Source organism: Halictus rubicundus, chromosome 9, assembly GCF_050948215.1.
Source record: "Halictus rubicundus isolate RS-2024b chromosome 9, iyHalRubi1_principal, whole genome shotgun sequence".
Taxonomy (NCBI): domain Eukaryota; kingdom Metazoa; phylum Arthropoda; class Insecta; order Hymenoptera; family Halictidae; genus Halictus; species Halictus rubicundus.
In genome coordinates, this window is record NC_135157.1 from 7,058,171 (window position 1) to 7,072,421 (window position 14,251).

The following is a 14,251-nucleotide window of genomic DNA, read 5'->3' on the forward strand; positions in this document are numbered from 1 at the left end:
ACTAACCATGGGAAGATCTACATTTTAGATCTATGTATGTACTCGCAATGATTTTGTAAGAATTAATATTATCCACTTCCATTTCAATTGTAAATAAATTTTAATAAAACAGAATTTGGAACTTCTACAACATTTAATCAGTGGATTAATAGAAACGAAGAATGAATGACAAGAACAGACGTATCAGCATTGTCGTCAAAAGTGGCCTAATAAATGATATTTTACCTGTGGATTAAAACAAATGAAAAACGAATGAAAGTCTACATCGATGCCTAGATACCTCTGCTGTACAGCAGATCGAACAGTCTATCAGTATTGTCATTAAAAATGTGCCCCAACGCAGGATTCAGATCGTGATCTCGCTCGACGCCGCGTTCCAAACTCAATTTGAAGTTTGCGGACGAGAAAAAAATAGACGACGACCAAATCGCTCTGCCAAAGATTGCTTTCCGAGCAGCGCCGCCCAGAGGTTCGCAAAGAGACCGACATCGGGGAACGCAACACCTTTGAACGCGAAGCGAAACCATTGCGAACGAAAAAGCTGGTAGGCTGTGCCGAACGAATTCGAGGAGCAATATTGTGCAGGCTGATTTCTAAACACACAGTACTTCTCATTTCTTAAGTAATTTTCTATAATGACATTCTGTTGCTCGCGTAACGATCCCTTTGAGCAGTTTCCGCCGCGAGGTAATGAAAATTGGCCGTAGAAGATGTTACGGGGAATATTAAAATACGAATGGCCACTTTCAGCGGATCCTTTAATCTTTTACGGCTCTCAGGCCTCGATACGCTACTTAGTTTCACCATCTTCGAACGTTGCAATACGCATTTAAAATCCATAGAAGTGGACATATCGATTCGAGATCTAGTAATTGCGGTGATCGGAAGAACATAGGGTAGAAGAAACGTAGTTAAAATATTTCTCTGTCTGTGCAAGCAGTCAGCTGCCGCGATTGCTAATGCGGTTCTAATTTCTTTGGAACTAGTTCGGTCAGCTGGAACAGGACGCGGCGCAACTGTCGTGCCATAAAATCTCCCATAAAAATTATCTCCTTAGACGAGCAGCTCGCACGCCAGCTTTGCTTTAGCCAGCGGATCTCTCGGTAGCGTTGCGAGGCATTTACGAATCCGCGAGCACCGAGCAAAGTATTCGCAATAAAGCGATGAGCTACCGCGGGGCTCTCTGTAGTGTCAGAATTTTAAGTGTTGTTTTGATGGCGGATGGTAGTAAAAGCTCGGCGACGGTGTCTCGGCGCGAGCGTCTTTCGGGTTAAGGAAGCCGGGGCCGATCGGGAAAGAACGAGACCGGAGATAAAAGGCGAGCGGAAAAGGCGAACGGCGAAGTAAAGAGGATCAGTGAGAAAGGTAAATAGGAACGCGACAGAGAGAGGGAGGAGTATCCAGCGCGGACCATAACTCATAGCCCATTAAGAGAGCTCGAACTGCCTTGGCTGCCACTTTGATACAGTCTAAGGCATCAAAGACATTCCGAGCGCCGAGAGAGTGAGAGAACGAGAGCAAGAGAGAGTGAGAGAGAGAGAGAGAGTGGGTGAGCACACGCCACCCTGCTCCGCGATAAATCTCGGAACGGACGATTACGCCGACTTCAGCCTGCGAGAAGCCACGTCGGCGGAATCGCCGAAAGCCAGGCCCAAGTGAAGACCAAGAGGCCGATTATCGAGAGGAATGGTTTGTCGAACGCGAACGAAGCCAGTCACTCGAGCTATTCCCGGGTCTTTAGACTTACGAGTCTCCTCCGGACGGAGATGATTTGTTGCCCACGGCGACCGGGGAGAGCGGCCCCGTCTCCCTTTTTCTCCCTTTCTGACCTCGCGACACCCCGAGCCGTTTGATGAAAACGTTCCTCTTCCGTGAATGTGTCGACCCTGGACCGGGAGCGACGTGGATCCAGCGGCACGCGAGATGCGAAGACGAATGACGACGCTGAGGAGGGCGTTCCGTTGCTTACGGCTGTGGAATTTATTTCGTTCGCTCGTGCTCGGCCGACTTTTGCTATCCGTGGGACAGGAGACGACTCGGTGAGAAAATTGCCTCATGAGCCAATTTCTGATCAAAACTTTTTATCAATCCATCGCAATCGAACGTGACTCGGCGTCGCATTTTACTCCTGCGGGTCCCTATGTAGAATGTGATTCGACAAAAGTCATTCCATTTGAAGAAATACTTGTCCTTGAAATATCTGAAAAATTACCATACCTCTGTATGTGCCCTCTAAAATATTGCAACTCTGTCCTGTGCACTTTTTCCATAAATTTAGTAACAGGGATATTTAGGTGTCCCACCCTGTATTTCAAGAATATTTTTCTTACTTAGCATTATAATTGTCATATATATTTCTGGAGTACTATTCCATAGAAATACCTATGTCCCACCCTGTATTTCAAGAATATTTTTCTTACTTAGCATTATAATTGTCATATATATTTCTGGAGTACAATTCCTATAGAAATACCTACACTTGCTATAGAAATTTAGCATCGACCTCGAACAGCGTGTGCTAATTATGTGATTACCAATGAAAGACTCAAAGTTTAGTGACACAAATTCTACAGGCTGTCCCAAAAATGTATTTCCTTGGAAGGGGTGATTTGAAGTAACTTTTTCCTTTGCAAAATCTTCTCCGTGGATTTGTTAAGGAGTTATTAACGAAAAACGCAGACCAATCAGAGCGTGGCTACAGAGATTAGATTCTGACCCAGCCAATGCCAACGCCACGCTAAGCGGGAGCTGTCGCCGAGCCGGAATCCCTGTGCTACAGCCGCGTTCTGATTGGTCCGCGTTTTTCGTTAATAACTAATTTTCGCAAAGGAAAGAGTTCCTTCAAATGATCCCAGGAATTCCTTTCAAGGAAATACAACATTTTTGGGACACCCTGTATAATACGCGAAGTTCCTAATGTTTAAATCTAGTAAAGTTTCATAAGATACATTAACCCCTTGCCCTACAATATCGAGTCGTACTCGTGATGAAGATTCTGAACAGAGTCTGATAAATATGTATGTTATTAATTTCCTTTAAGCCGAAATAAAATTCTAATTCGGCGTTGTTAATGTACAGCCATTAAAGAAGATATAGGCATACGAGGCATAGATATAAATTTTCTTCTTTTTTTAGGAAATTACCAATTACAAAAAAGTTCTAATCACTGAAAGCGTAAAATAAATCGTAGTGCAAGGGGTTAATAGTTCTTCGTAAATCATAGCGTCCTTATGGAGCGTCCGCTGTAGTCGCCGCGTATTCTTCGATTATTCGTGCCGGCTAATTACCATTTCACCGAGCGAGAACAACATCGAAGAAAGAAGACGACGCCAGAGACACCGTCCGAACACGAGATCCGAACGAGACCACCCACGGCGTTAACGAACCGGCGCGGCGCTCGCGAATACGTTCGACTCGGGAAACATATTGTCGAACGATCCTTAAAATTCCGCGATAACGTTTGATCGTTTTTCGAAAGAGACTCGCCCCGAGAGTCGAGACGCATTAGAATGCGAGAACGGCCGTGTCATCCGACGTTTTTACGCCCCGCGGCGGAATGTTAAACGAATCCCGAATAATTTACGCCCGCGTTTTAATCCTGGAAATATTTTATTCGCCGCGTATAGGTGTTACTACCACGTTTCACGGGCAGGTGATGAGATTTCGCGGAGTTTTACTGCAAATTGAGTCAGCCGGAATAAAAATTTTATAAACGGCTGCATTCGGTGTATATAGAGGTGGACGCGCAGTGTTTTAGGATAATGCATCAGTAATACGCAATTACGCCCATTTCCCGCGTTCCCCGTGTTTTCATGCGAACGAATGTCTCCGTGGATTAATATATAAAAACAGAAGGTCAGATAACATTTCCAAGTGTTTTTGCGAATGGTTTCACCGGGCGAAGGTGAAAGTGAAGTCGACGTTAAACCTCTTTCGAGTTTCATTTTATTATGTTGTAATCGGCTTTATCTTTTATGAACGGGCAAGAAGCACGGTTTAATGATGATTAAACTGTTTGATAGCGTTCGATAGCCTCGGACTTTTAAATTAAATGGAAGCAACGAAGGTGTTTACAGTCTCCGAGGGTGGGGGAGAAGGCTCTTTGACAAACACTGTTAATCCAGGAATGATGATTTGCGATGCGGCGTGTAAGAAGCTGTCGCGATATTTTCCTTCTCGCTGCGATATAAAAGCAAGGAAAGCCTTTTCGATGCAATGCCGATATCGTCGCTTGCGAGCACTCTTCGCTAGTAGACTGTCTAGACCTTCTTCAACGGCACTCCCATGGCTTCCTGATACTGCGGGCTTCCCGGTGAATACCCTATTTACCCCATACGACTCCGTTTACCCTAAAATACGCGTATCTAACTCGTATTACGTGTTCGCTTTCCTCGAGATCCCGTGGACACCATGGAAGACGCCCTCGATGTCGGAACATTTTCTCTGTTACCCCACCTAATAGCTCTGCTGACCTCCGCGTAATGCTATAGTTGTGCTCGAGACAATTGCCGTGATACGAATCCGTATTGTACGAAGTCACAAGTCGAAGAATGATGTTAGGCTACTAGAATTAACAAAAGTGTTCTAAACACTGTCATCTAAAGTGTCAATACGCACATCTAATACGTTATTCAGAAATTATTTATACATATGTATATAGTAATAGTTTAAATATTTTCTCTTCAACGAAAATGTCGCGAGGAAAAATATTAACATCGGAAGAAAAATACTTATCTATCTCTTACTGAAACCAGTAGTGTCCTTATAAAAATTTCGTCCACTGTACTGTCTGTCCGTCAGATGATGGCTGAGCAGAGTTTTCAGGTTCTCACTGTATCCTGATTCTCGTACCATCGCACGCGTTGTTGCGATTGGTCGAGAACGACGGCGGTTAGGCCAATAGCGCGTGCGATGGTAGGGGAGTAGCCATCATCTGACGGACGAACAGTAGTTGCTGATTCGTAGTTACTAATTTTGAACATCCTCTAAAGCTGTTTAACGCTAAACCTACCAAGCACAAACCATATAAAAGTGACCTTATAGAAGGGAGAAGGATCGACTTGAACTTTGTACGATTCAGTAATTTCCTATGAAAACGTTTTCATAATTCCAATAATTGTGGAATAGAAAACCAGTCGTTTAGAAATCACAAAGTCTCGAATTTTATTCGTGAGTTTGGTCGAGTTTTTACGAATTTGGGCAAAGATGAAGCTCCAGTTTGGATTTTGGATTGGAAACGATAATTATAGAAATTTCATCCGCGTTAACGACGCCCAAGACGTTTGATACAAATGGCTCCGCATGCGGGACACGACCGCGTCGTTAATCCTCATTGCAGCTCGAAGGCCGAATTAGACGTGCAGTTTAGTAGTCGGTGATTAATACGGTGACCGGTCGAGTCCCGATCGTGAGCTATCTCGGCCGCGGACAGGATGACGGACAGGAAGAGGATCATCCGTTTAAGCCGTAGAAAGCATTCAGAGTCAGAAACGTTATCGTGCGCCGCGGTCGATGGTTTTCTTTTTTTTTTCTCCTCTTTCTCCGTGTTTTTTATTTTCTCTCCTCTTTCTCTCGGCTGTCGTCGATCACCATCGCACAATTGCCCCGACATCAATCTGCAGCCCGTTTTAAAACGTCCGGCCGTCGGTATCCTGACAAATCGTCTCTTCTATTTGGGAAGAAGAGCGCTGCATGCATTATCCGCGCCGATAACAAATTTATTTTGAATTTCGCCCTCGACAAATTGATGGATCACCGACCATTTTCCACGGGTAAAATAGATCTACCTGCGAGCAATTTATAACATCATTACCGAAACACGATGATACAACTTCGAAGTTGTGTGGATTTTCATTGTTTCGCCTATCAACGCAATTAGAGAATTTTTAATTTCTTTCAGAACATATTATCTATCAACGATTATTACATAATTTTGTCTATGATCCATGGCTGAGGGCTTTCTAATAGCATCACCAACAGCACAAAAAGAAAGAAGATTTTTCAGTTTGCTTTGCGTACAGCGCAATTATTGAAAATCCTATTCTTTCCGATAGACAAAGTGTTAAACAAACATAAATTACGAAATGAGACGTATACAGACGTATTATCTAAATTTGTGATTTAATGAAGAACAATCTGTCCATTAAAAAATAATAAAATCCATTTAGGTTCCACGACCATAAAATATTTAGTCTTTACTTGTCCCTTTTCGCTTCAGCTCGCCAACAATTTCGCGGCGTTCAGGAAAAAGAGAGTTTGCGCGACGAGACAGCGAGAGAAAAAAAAACAATGACTTGTACATCGGCACGCGTAATATAAAATTCGCGTTTGAGAATTCTGTAAAAAAGTTTCGTTTCGCCGTTGCTCGAAAGTTTCGAGATCCTAAATTGAGGTATTCAGCGGGCGCACGGCTGCGTACGGTGGCGAGCTAATAAAAACTTTGAAAGCTAATTGAAACGATTGTGACGTACCGTAATGTTCTTAGCAATCCGCGGAACGATTCGTTTGTTCTTTCGGCAAGGGAATTTGCAGGGAGTGTCTTTCCCCGGCGAGAACGGGCTTCCATTTATCCCCAAATAGGTCACTTAACGAAGCGCGCTGATTTCGGGAAATTGCATCTCTGTTCCGCGTCGCTCACAAAGGGGTTAATTTTATCATATTTCCGAATGCGTATTGCATCGCATCTGCATAATGCGCTCCATAAACGAGACGGTAATACACGGTAATTCACTCACCGTCCGCGATGTGGCCCGACGTTTCCGCTATCGAAACTCGAGCTCGCTGTGATGTCTGCATCGGGAATCACACCAGATTCCATCCCCAGGGGAGCGATGCATTGTGCTGCAAACAAAGGAAATTGCTTTGATTATATATACGTCCATATTCGTTCCGCCGTGCTCTTTCGTTCGCTAGCAGCGTAATTATCATTCGTACGTTTCAATTGTTCGATATGATCGCGCCGCTAATCATATCATGGGAATATCTTTGCGAATACCTCTCGGGGAACTCATCGCGGCAACCTAAACCATTTTTCTATCTGTGACCAGTAATTATTGTTCGAAAACATTTCATGTTTCATTAGAGTTTGAATACGTCTACAGACAATCTGCCGTTATTCCAAAATCAAAAGGCAAGTCGGTCAACAGTAGCGACATTAAAATGAACCTACATAGATTTACAGGTTTCTTCGGATACTATTTAATTAAATTTCATAAGTGGAAAAAAATTAAATCGTTTCTATTATCCCTGGGAAAATATTCCATCAATCAAGGCGATCGCTTGATTGTTCATTCTTCAGAACTTATAGAATAATCTTAATAATGGCGCGTAGTAAAAGATTCTCATCGTTTACAAAGAGTGCATTAATTCAGTACAGAGAAGATCCCCTAAAACCATTCCTTCCATTCCTCTAAGATGATTTAAAAGATGTCATTTTCATGCACACAGGTTCACATTTTATCAACTGTCTAAATTAGCATTTTCAGTAACACGATCTGAAGTTAAGGGAAATGTGATTTTCATGTACAGCAGTGAACCAAGAATAAAAATGCGGTACGTTAACTTCGGACGGTAAAATAATAGTAAAATTGTATAAGCTATAAAAGTAATTGATAGTCTTTATGAATGCTGAAAGTGTGTGCGCTTTAACGAGCCAGTCGACGATCATTGACGATTTTCGTAGCGGATTCGGGAAGCAGCTGTCGTTCACCGCCATTCCGCCGCGCCGGATTTATCGAGTTTCCCGAACTGCGAACCCCTTCTTTCGCAACGCGGTTTCCCGTTAAACGAGCGTATATTATTTCCCTATTCCCGGGAAGTGTGATCCCGCTCGGTAAATAAATTTGATCCTCTTTGATGATCCTTCTCTGGGACTATCGTTCGTTTTTATTCGCGTACCGGTCCGTGCTGGATCCGATCGCGTGACACACGATCGTACCAGTGGCGGTGGCCGAATCGTACGTGTAATTTCGGATCATCGAAAATGTTTCTCGCGCCTCGTATTCGGTTTATTGAAAAGCGGTTCTCGGTATCGCGAGGGTACGGTATCGCAATTATTGCCGACGAAGAATCGTACGACGTATCCGGGGTCCGATCGCGTCGGCCATAATCGTGAGCTGCTTGGGCTGCGTGCTGCGAGGAAGCCGCGTTCGAGACGTGTAATGAAAGCCCGATGAACCTGCAGGCCGTGTTTCGTTCGAACTAACCACAAGGAATCGCGAGAACTCGCGATGATTACGGAATGAAATTTTCTGCGTTGATGATCGCTCGCGAAAAATTCGGGTCGTTGCTCTGCGTGTAAATCAACTCACTTGAAACCTGTTTCAGTTGTTTCTTCGTAGACAGATAGATGATATACAAAAGTTAATTTTACAAACGAGTACAAGGCCTCCAATTTTTAATATTAATAGTTTGTTCACACTGGGTTTAAGTTAACCCTTTGTACCAAATACATATGTTACGAATTTCCTTTAAACTGAAATAAAATTCTCATTTTTTTTTCGCTGTTGATATATGCATAGCGATTGGAATATATGTAGTGGCTAGAAGTCTAGTGTGGAGAGACAAAGAATGATTGGAGGACATGTTGTGCCAGTACTGCTTTTGCGAAATTAAGGTTCTAATACGCGCGGCCAACTTTCCTCGTAAATAAATTTTTAACGAGATACACACGTGGGTTCCCGGCAAGTCGCGGCTTCATGCAAGTTTTACGACTCGACGGCCGCTTATTTCTGGTAATTAACTTCTCTACATGGAGGCACTTGTTCCCGGGAGTTGAAGCGACGCGCGTACAACACCGTTTTTGCCGCATGAAATTTCGCCCCGTTGGTTTTTCGTGCCTCCTCGTCCACCCCCTCCTTGCGAACGACCAGTGAACGCTAACACTGTACGACTACAACGTAATCCTTTCAACGAGATATGCGATTTTTATTGCTTGCGGTCGGGATCGCTTGTGACCGTAGGTTCCAAGCCAGTCAGGAATCAATCGGCTTTTAATTACATTTTTTCCCGGGAATCTTTCAGTTAAATCGCATATTTCTGGGTGAACTGCGAGGCAGATGTTAGGACAAACATTTCTTTCTCCATTTAAAGTAGAAATTTAAGTTTGTACGCTGAAGTACTTCGTACGTGGGTATGTGTTATAGATGCATAAAATAATGCAATTGCTATTCCAAGTACTCAGCCCTATGAAGTCGAAGCTATTTTAACTAGAAAACTCAGAAGTTATATCGAATCTTTTGTTGCAAACAACATTTTACAAATGAGATTAAGTAAGATGGAGTCCATTTGAGTCACACTTAGAATTTTAGCAATTTATTAAATACAGAAATGTGTAGTAGTGTGGAAATTGTTTCCAATTATGGTACAATTATTCTTCTTTCTGAATGAATATATTCTAATCAATTGCCATCGACCGGAGTTTTGCGACTATTCCATGAAAAACAGACAAATGTTTCCTTGAGAAAAGGGAAACATTAAATTTCAGCTTGTAACTTAACATTTATTGATTTATTCATTATTGCTTTAAACCAAGTGGTTTATTTGGCAAGTGCACTATTTTTACATGTAGCTTACAGTACATAACTGTTCCATTGTTTCTAAATTCTTACGGAACATTATTTGAGAAAATTACTAATTATTTTCAGGCCTTCTGTATCAGGTCTACATAAGAAGGAACTAATACAAAGAGGAAAACAGTACTCCTACAAAGAAGCTTTGTTTCCAGTAGAGTGTGTCTCTAATCAGTAAAAATGATGATAACACTGTGTTTATTTTTCGAAGAAACAGCACCATCTGGTAACAAAAATCTAAAGATTGAAAGTTGTATGCTTAGCGTATCACCAATAACAAGATTATTCGAAGTGCACACAATGACTGAATGATTCGGAATTTTTAAATTCCAATGGACACATCTGTGTCACGTTTGCAGACGGCGGAGCGAAGTCAAACAGCGACACTGAAAATAAACGAAGTACCGAACGGTTTCGAATAAGCATTACGTAAATGGAGCAGATCCTAAGTTGAATGTCACGGTGGAGACCGCGGGTTTGTTTAGGGAGCGAACTGGGGAGCAGAGGAAGAAAAGCTGCGTTAACGGAGAGAAAAGGTTTTCGAGAGAGACTGATTAGAGGGTAGCCTCGTTGCGAAGAAACGGCCGGAGGAAAGAAAACACGGTCACGAGATTACGAGAGACGCGTTCGAACAAACACCTCGGCTTTAGTAATTCAAGTGTAGTTAAGAAAAATAAAGTCAGAGATTGGACACACCACTTGTGGCTGGGGACTTGGGGCGCAGCCATAACACACTCTCTGCTATTCCCCGACAGAGGAAAGACTACTCTCTCGAACACCAAACGAACTTGAATACGAGAAGTTTCCTCCAAGTGGAGCAAATGCTTCAAGATGAGGACTGAAACCCAACAATAGGAAGTTTCCATGGAACAAGAACTTGTCCATTGCAGTAACACGTTGCGGCTGCGACGTCTCGCGAGAGCCCCATAAATTATTTCTTTTCAATGGAATCTTTCCGACGCTAATAAAATCCTTTACAGAATCGGTGACGTGTAAAGGGAACATACGAATTTTGCTAATTCTGCGAGAAAAAGAAATTCTGTGCAAATAATGCTCAGAACTTTCATACTTTATTACACTGCGAACTTGGTACGTTTGTGACAAAACTGAATCGATGAAGTTTAAAATAATAGAAGGTTTAAGGTTTCATCTATAATGCCTATTTAAAAAGTAGAACAAAATTAATAATAATCACAGTAACTGTTCACTGAAAATATTAAAATTTCTGGAGATAGATCAATATTAATTTGTAAGTCGTAACTGGAAATTTTGTTAGAAAGGGAGGATTTTGTTAGAAAGGGAGGATTTTGTTACACAGAGTGTTGAGAACATCTTAAGTAGTGATAAAGTCAGTCTAAAAGAAGACAATAAAAAATGACAATTTTACGATAACAGCTTCGTTTTCTAGTCATTACAGTAAAATCATCATTCCTCGCTTTCGTCTTACATTGGCTCCAAGAACTGCCCCTTAAGATACTCGTCCGCGCAACAACTAGAATGAACCTGGATAGTTGCCCTCCCTTCAAACACGAAATTAGTTCCACCAGGCACCGAAAAATTCGTGGGTCCAGGAAACAATTGTGCAAGATTCCGACAAAATCGGCACGCGTCATTGACCGAAGGTCCCCCGGTAAATTATCATCTAAACGATGATCGTTAGTGGGTCCACCCCAACTGGAAGGACAACGAAGGAACTCGTGTCGGCCGGCGCGGCAGGGTAGGCAGGTTCGATCCTCGTATTTATAGACATCCTGGAAAAGAGCAGAGGAACGAGAGAAGAAGAAGAAGAAGAAGAAGAAGAAGTAAGTTATGCGACGTTTGGCCCGCCCCAGCCACTCATTCGGCGACCATAACTCTGGCAGAGTGGCAGCTCCGAACGGAAGGGTGTGTGCCGCCCTCCTTCCGCGAGAAGAGGGAAATTGAATGCTTTCGCAACCCCTCTTTTGCCGGTCGTCTTCCCTGCTCCCTCCGTCACCTGGTCCTCCTTCTTCCTCTCTTAACCGTGTCACTGTCAAATTGATAACCGCTCCTTTCTCCGGGGGAGGACCGACTTCTCCGCTCCGCGCTTCCGGCGAAGCCGCGGAATGCGCCGACGACCAACAACTTCGAGCCAGGCGTGATCCGTCTGAAGGAAAAGTTGATTTGACTTAAATAATTTACAGGAGCCAACGAAAATATCAGTGGTTCGGTTGGCGAAAGTTATCCGCGAAACCGTGCTCGTTAAAAAATTAGTCGACGGCCGCGGCGAGAAGACATTAAGCGAATTAAAACCGAAAGGACAGGAACGCCAGTGCAACGTGAAAGAAATAGAAAGACTGGCTTGTGCTGGCGGAGATCAGCTTAAAGCCCGGCAACGAGATTTTCTATCTCGCCGGATTTAATAATTCCGCCCCGGCCCGCCTTTGTTAACTCCACAATTATTATTAATGACGATGTACGAGGGTCGGCGGTTCTGGCCAGGGAGCCACCGCTGCCCGTTTCTCTCTCGCCTTGTTTTCCTCCTCCGCGGGCGTGAATGTAAATTAATTACTCGCCGGGTCTTTCGTGAAAAACATATTAAGCGCCCCACCTTATTACGGCACGGTATTACGGCATAAATCAAGCCTCACTTGCGAATCACTATTTTTCACGCGGCGCGGCGAGGCGAGGCGAGGCGAGGCGAGACGAGGCGCGGCGGCCACAGCCTCGGCTAATCGAAATCCCAAAATTTCACCGCGGATTCATCCAGGAATAACGCGCGTTCCCGGAACCGGAGAAGACGTTTGCTTTCCCGCGGAGTATTACTCGGAATTACTCAGCTAAACGTTACCCACGGCTGGCAAACAAAACAAAGGAGGAGCTTACCGCGCTCTTCGGTAATTGCTATATTATGACAACGCCCGCCGCGTTTTATTTACTCAACGGAATTAGCAGGTGGACACCTGCCGGTGTTCTCCCTCTTTCCCCATACCTCATATAGTCCCCGGCGAAATTAGAATGAATGTTTGTCGGAGGACACCGAAGACGAAGGTCCGCTTTCCCTCTTTCCGTCTCCAGGGCACACGCATTCACCCTTTCGAAAGAGCTACGGGTAGAGCAGCGAAACGCCGTTTTCCCCGGGTATTGTTGGAGCCGGGGAGCCATTTTCATCTCTTTTAGGAAAAACAAACAGCGGTTGCAGGCAGAAGATAACGCGTGTCTCGCGCATGCTCGCCACCCTGGCGCCGGGACGGCTGGAGAAACGGAAGTACTACTTTTACATGGCCCTTTCGCCCTGCCTCGCCCTACCTCCGCCTTGCCTCGCCCCCTCCCAGTCTTTTTGCACCCCTCTGCACAGTATAACGGACCCTGGCCTCCCCTCAGCCGTGACCCATCCCCGCGGTCTTGGAATCACCGTCTCGAGTTGCGTGCAGCGAGTTGCTCGCTCGCTCCTCGGGGGTCGAGGCTCCAACCCCTTTTGTAGGTACGCGGGGCTCGTGGCGAGCATGTGTTACGGTCGCCTTCGTGGCCTGGATTTATCAAAAGCGAACCTCGCCACGTCGCTCCGGGGCGGAGAGTTATGTTTCTGACCTCGGCCGCCTGGAATATCGCGCCGCGTCGCCTCACGGAGCAGCTAGTTAATCGCGACATCGTACGACTTTGATGTCGTGCTGTACGCGCACCGTGGTTCGGGAAACGGGGACGTGATTCCGTGAGCGAGTGCCAGGCTAATTGAAAATGCTCGCGGGAAAAGTTTGCGCGCGCCGATTTCGTGCACGATACTTCTGCGGCCGCGGGCCGGAGTGACAGAAGTCGCGGTCGCAGAACGTTTCTGACGGGGAATTAACTCTGTGTCTAATTCTGCTGTTCCTAGGCAACCGTCAATCTCGAGTCTAATTTTCAGGCAGGTTTCAAAGCATTTCTGGTTGACGCTTAACTTGATATTTATTTTCGCAGCTCCTGGACAACGTTTATTTCGACTCTCGTTTTTATCCAGGTTTCAACTTATCTCTGGATGCGCCTTTACCCTCTAATTTCTTAGCCCCTAGACAATGTCAAGCTCACGTCCCATTTTTACATAAAAATTAATGCTAAATATCTGACTCATTTATTATGAAAACAATTGTCAGAACAAAGTTCTACTAAAGGGGTAATTCTACGTATAACAATTGAAGGAACTATCCCTTAAGAATAGTCTGTAACATTTCAAAGTCAGCGGTATTTTTTTAAATGAAATCTTATATTGTTTTTCTTAAATATTTTTTTGGGGCATGAGAAAACGAATCCAACGATCATGACCCTTCGCAGTCCCTCAAGAATGCAGTTCGTCAAGAATGTCACAACTGCATGGTACGCAGGATCAAGTATAGTATTCCCTAACTGTTCTAAATAGGTTAACAGAGCTACCTACGGTAATATAATTGAACCAAATCCTTTTGTAGCAAGTACTGGAGTAAAAGAGAGGAACCCCAAAAGGTTAATAACCGTACCGTTATAGTTATTTAATCTGGCAATATTTGTGTTTGAAAAGTACGATATTTGATGCTATCACGTATTCAAATAATCGAGTATTCGACACACCGCGGTAAATATATCGTGTTTGGTATTGATTAGAAAAGTGTCGAAAATATTTCAATAAAATTTTCGTAAAAAAATGATCAAGAGCAAAAACAGTTTTGGACCAATACTGTCTCACCGATGTACACAAAAATATCGTGCAGATC

The 14,251-nt window shown here is 43.9% G+C and overlaps 1 protein-coding gene across 2 annotated transcripts in view; it reads right to left on the minus strand.

Moving 5' to 3' along the window:
* Nucleotides 1–14,251, minus strand: part of LOC143357394 (discoidin domain-containing receptor 2) — a 155,821-nt gene that overhangs the window by 23,969 nt on the left and 117,601 nt on the right. For both annotated transcript variants that reach the window (XM_076793857.1, XM_076793856.1), the window contains one exon: nucleotides 6,735–6,840. In XM_076793857.1, coding sequence (XP_076649972.1) covers nucleotides 6,735–6,840 — 106 coding nt within the window. The remainder of the gene's footprint in view (nucleotides 1–6,734; nucleotides 6,841–14,251) is intronic.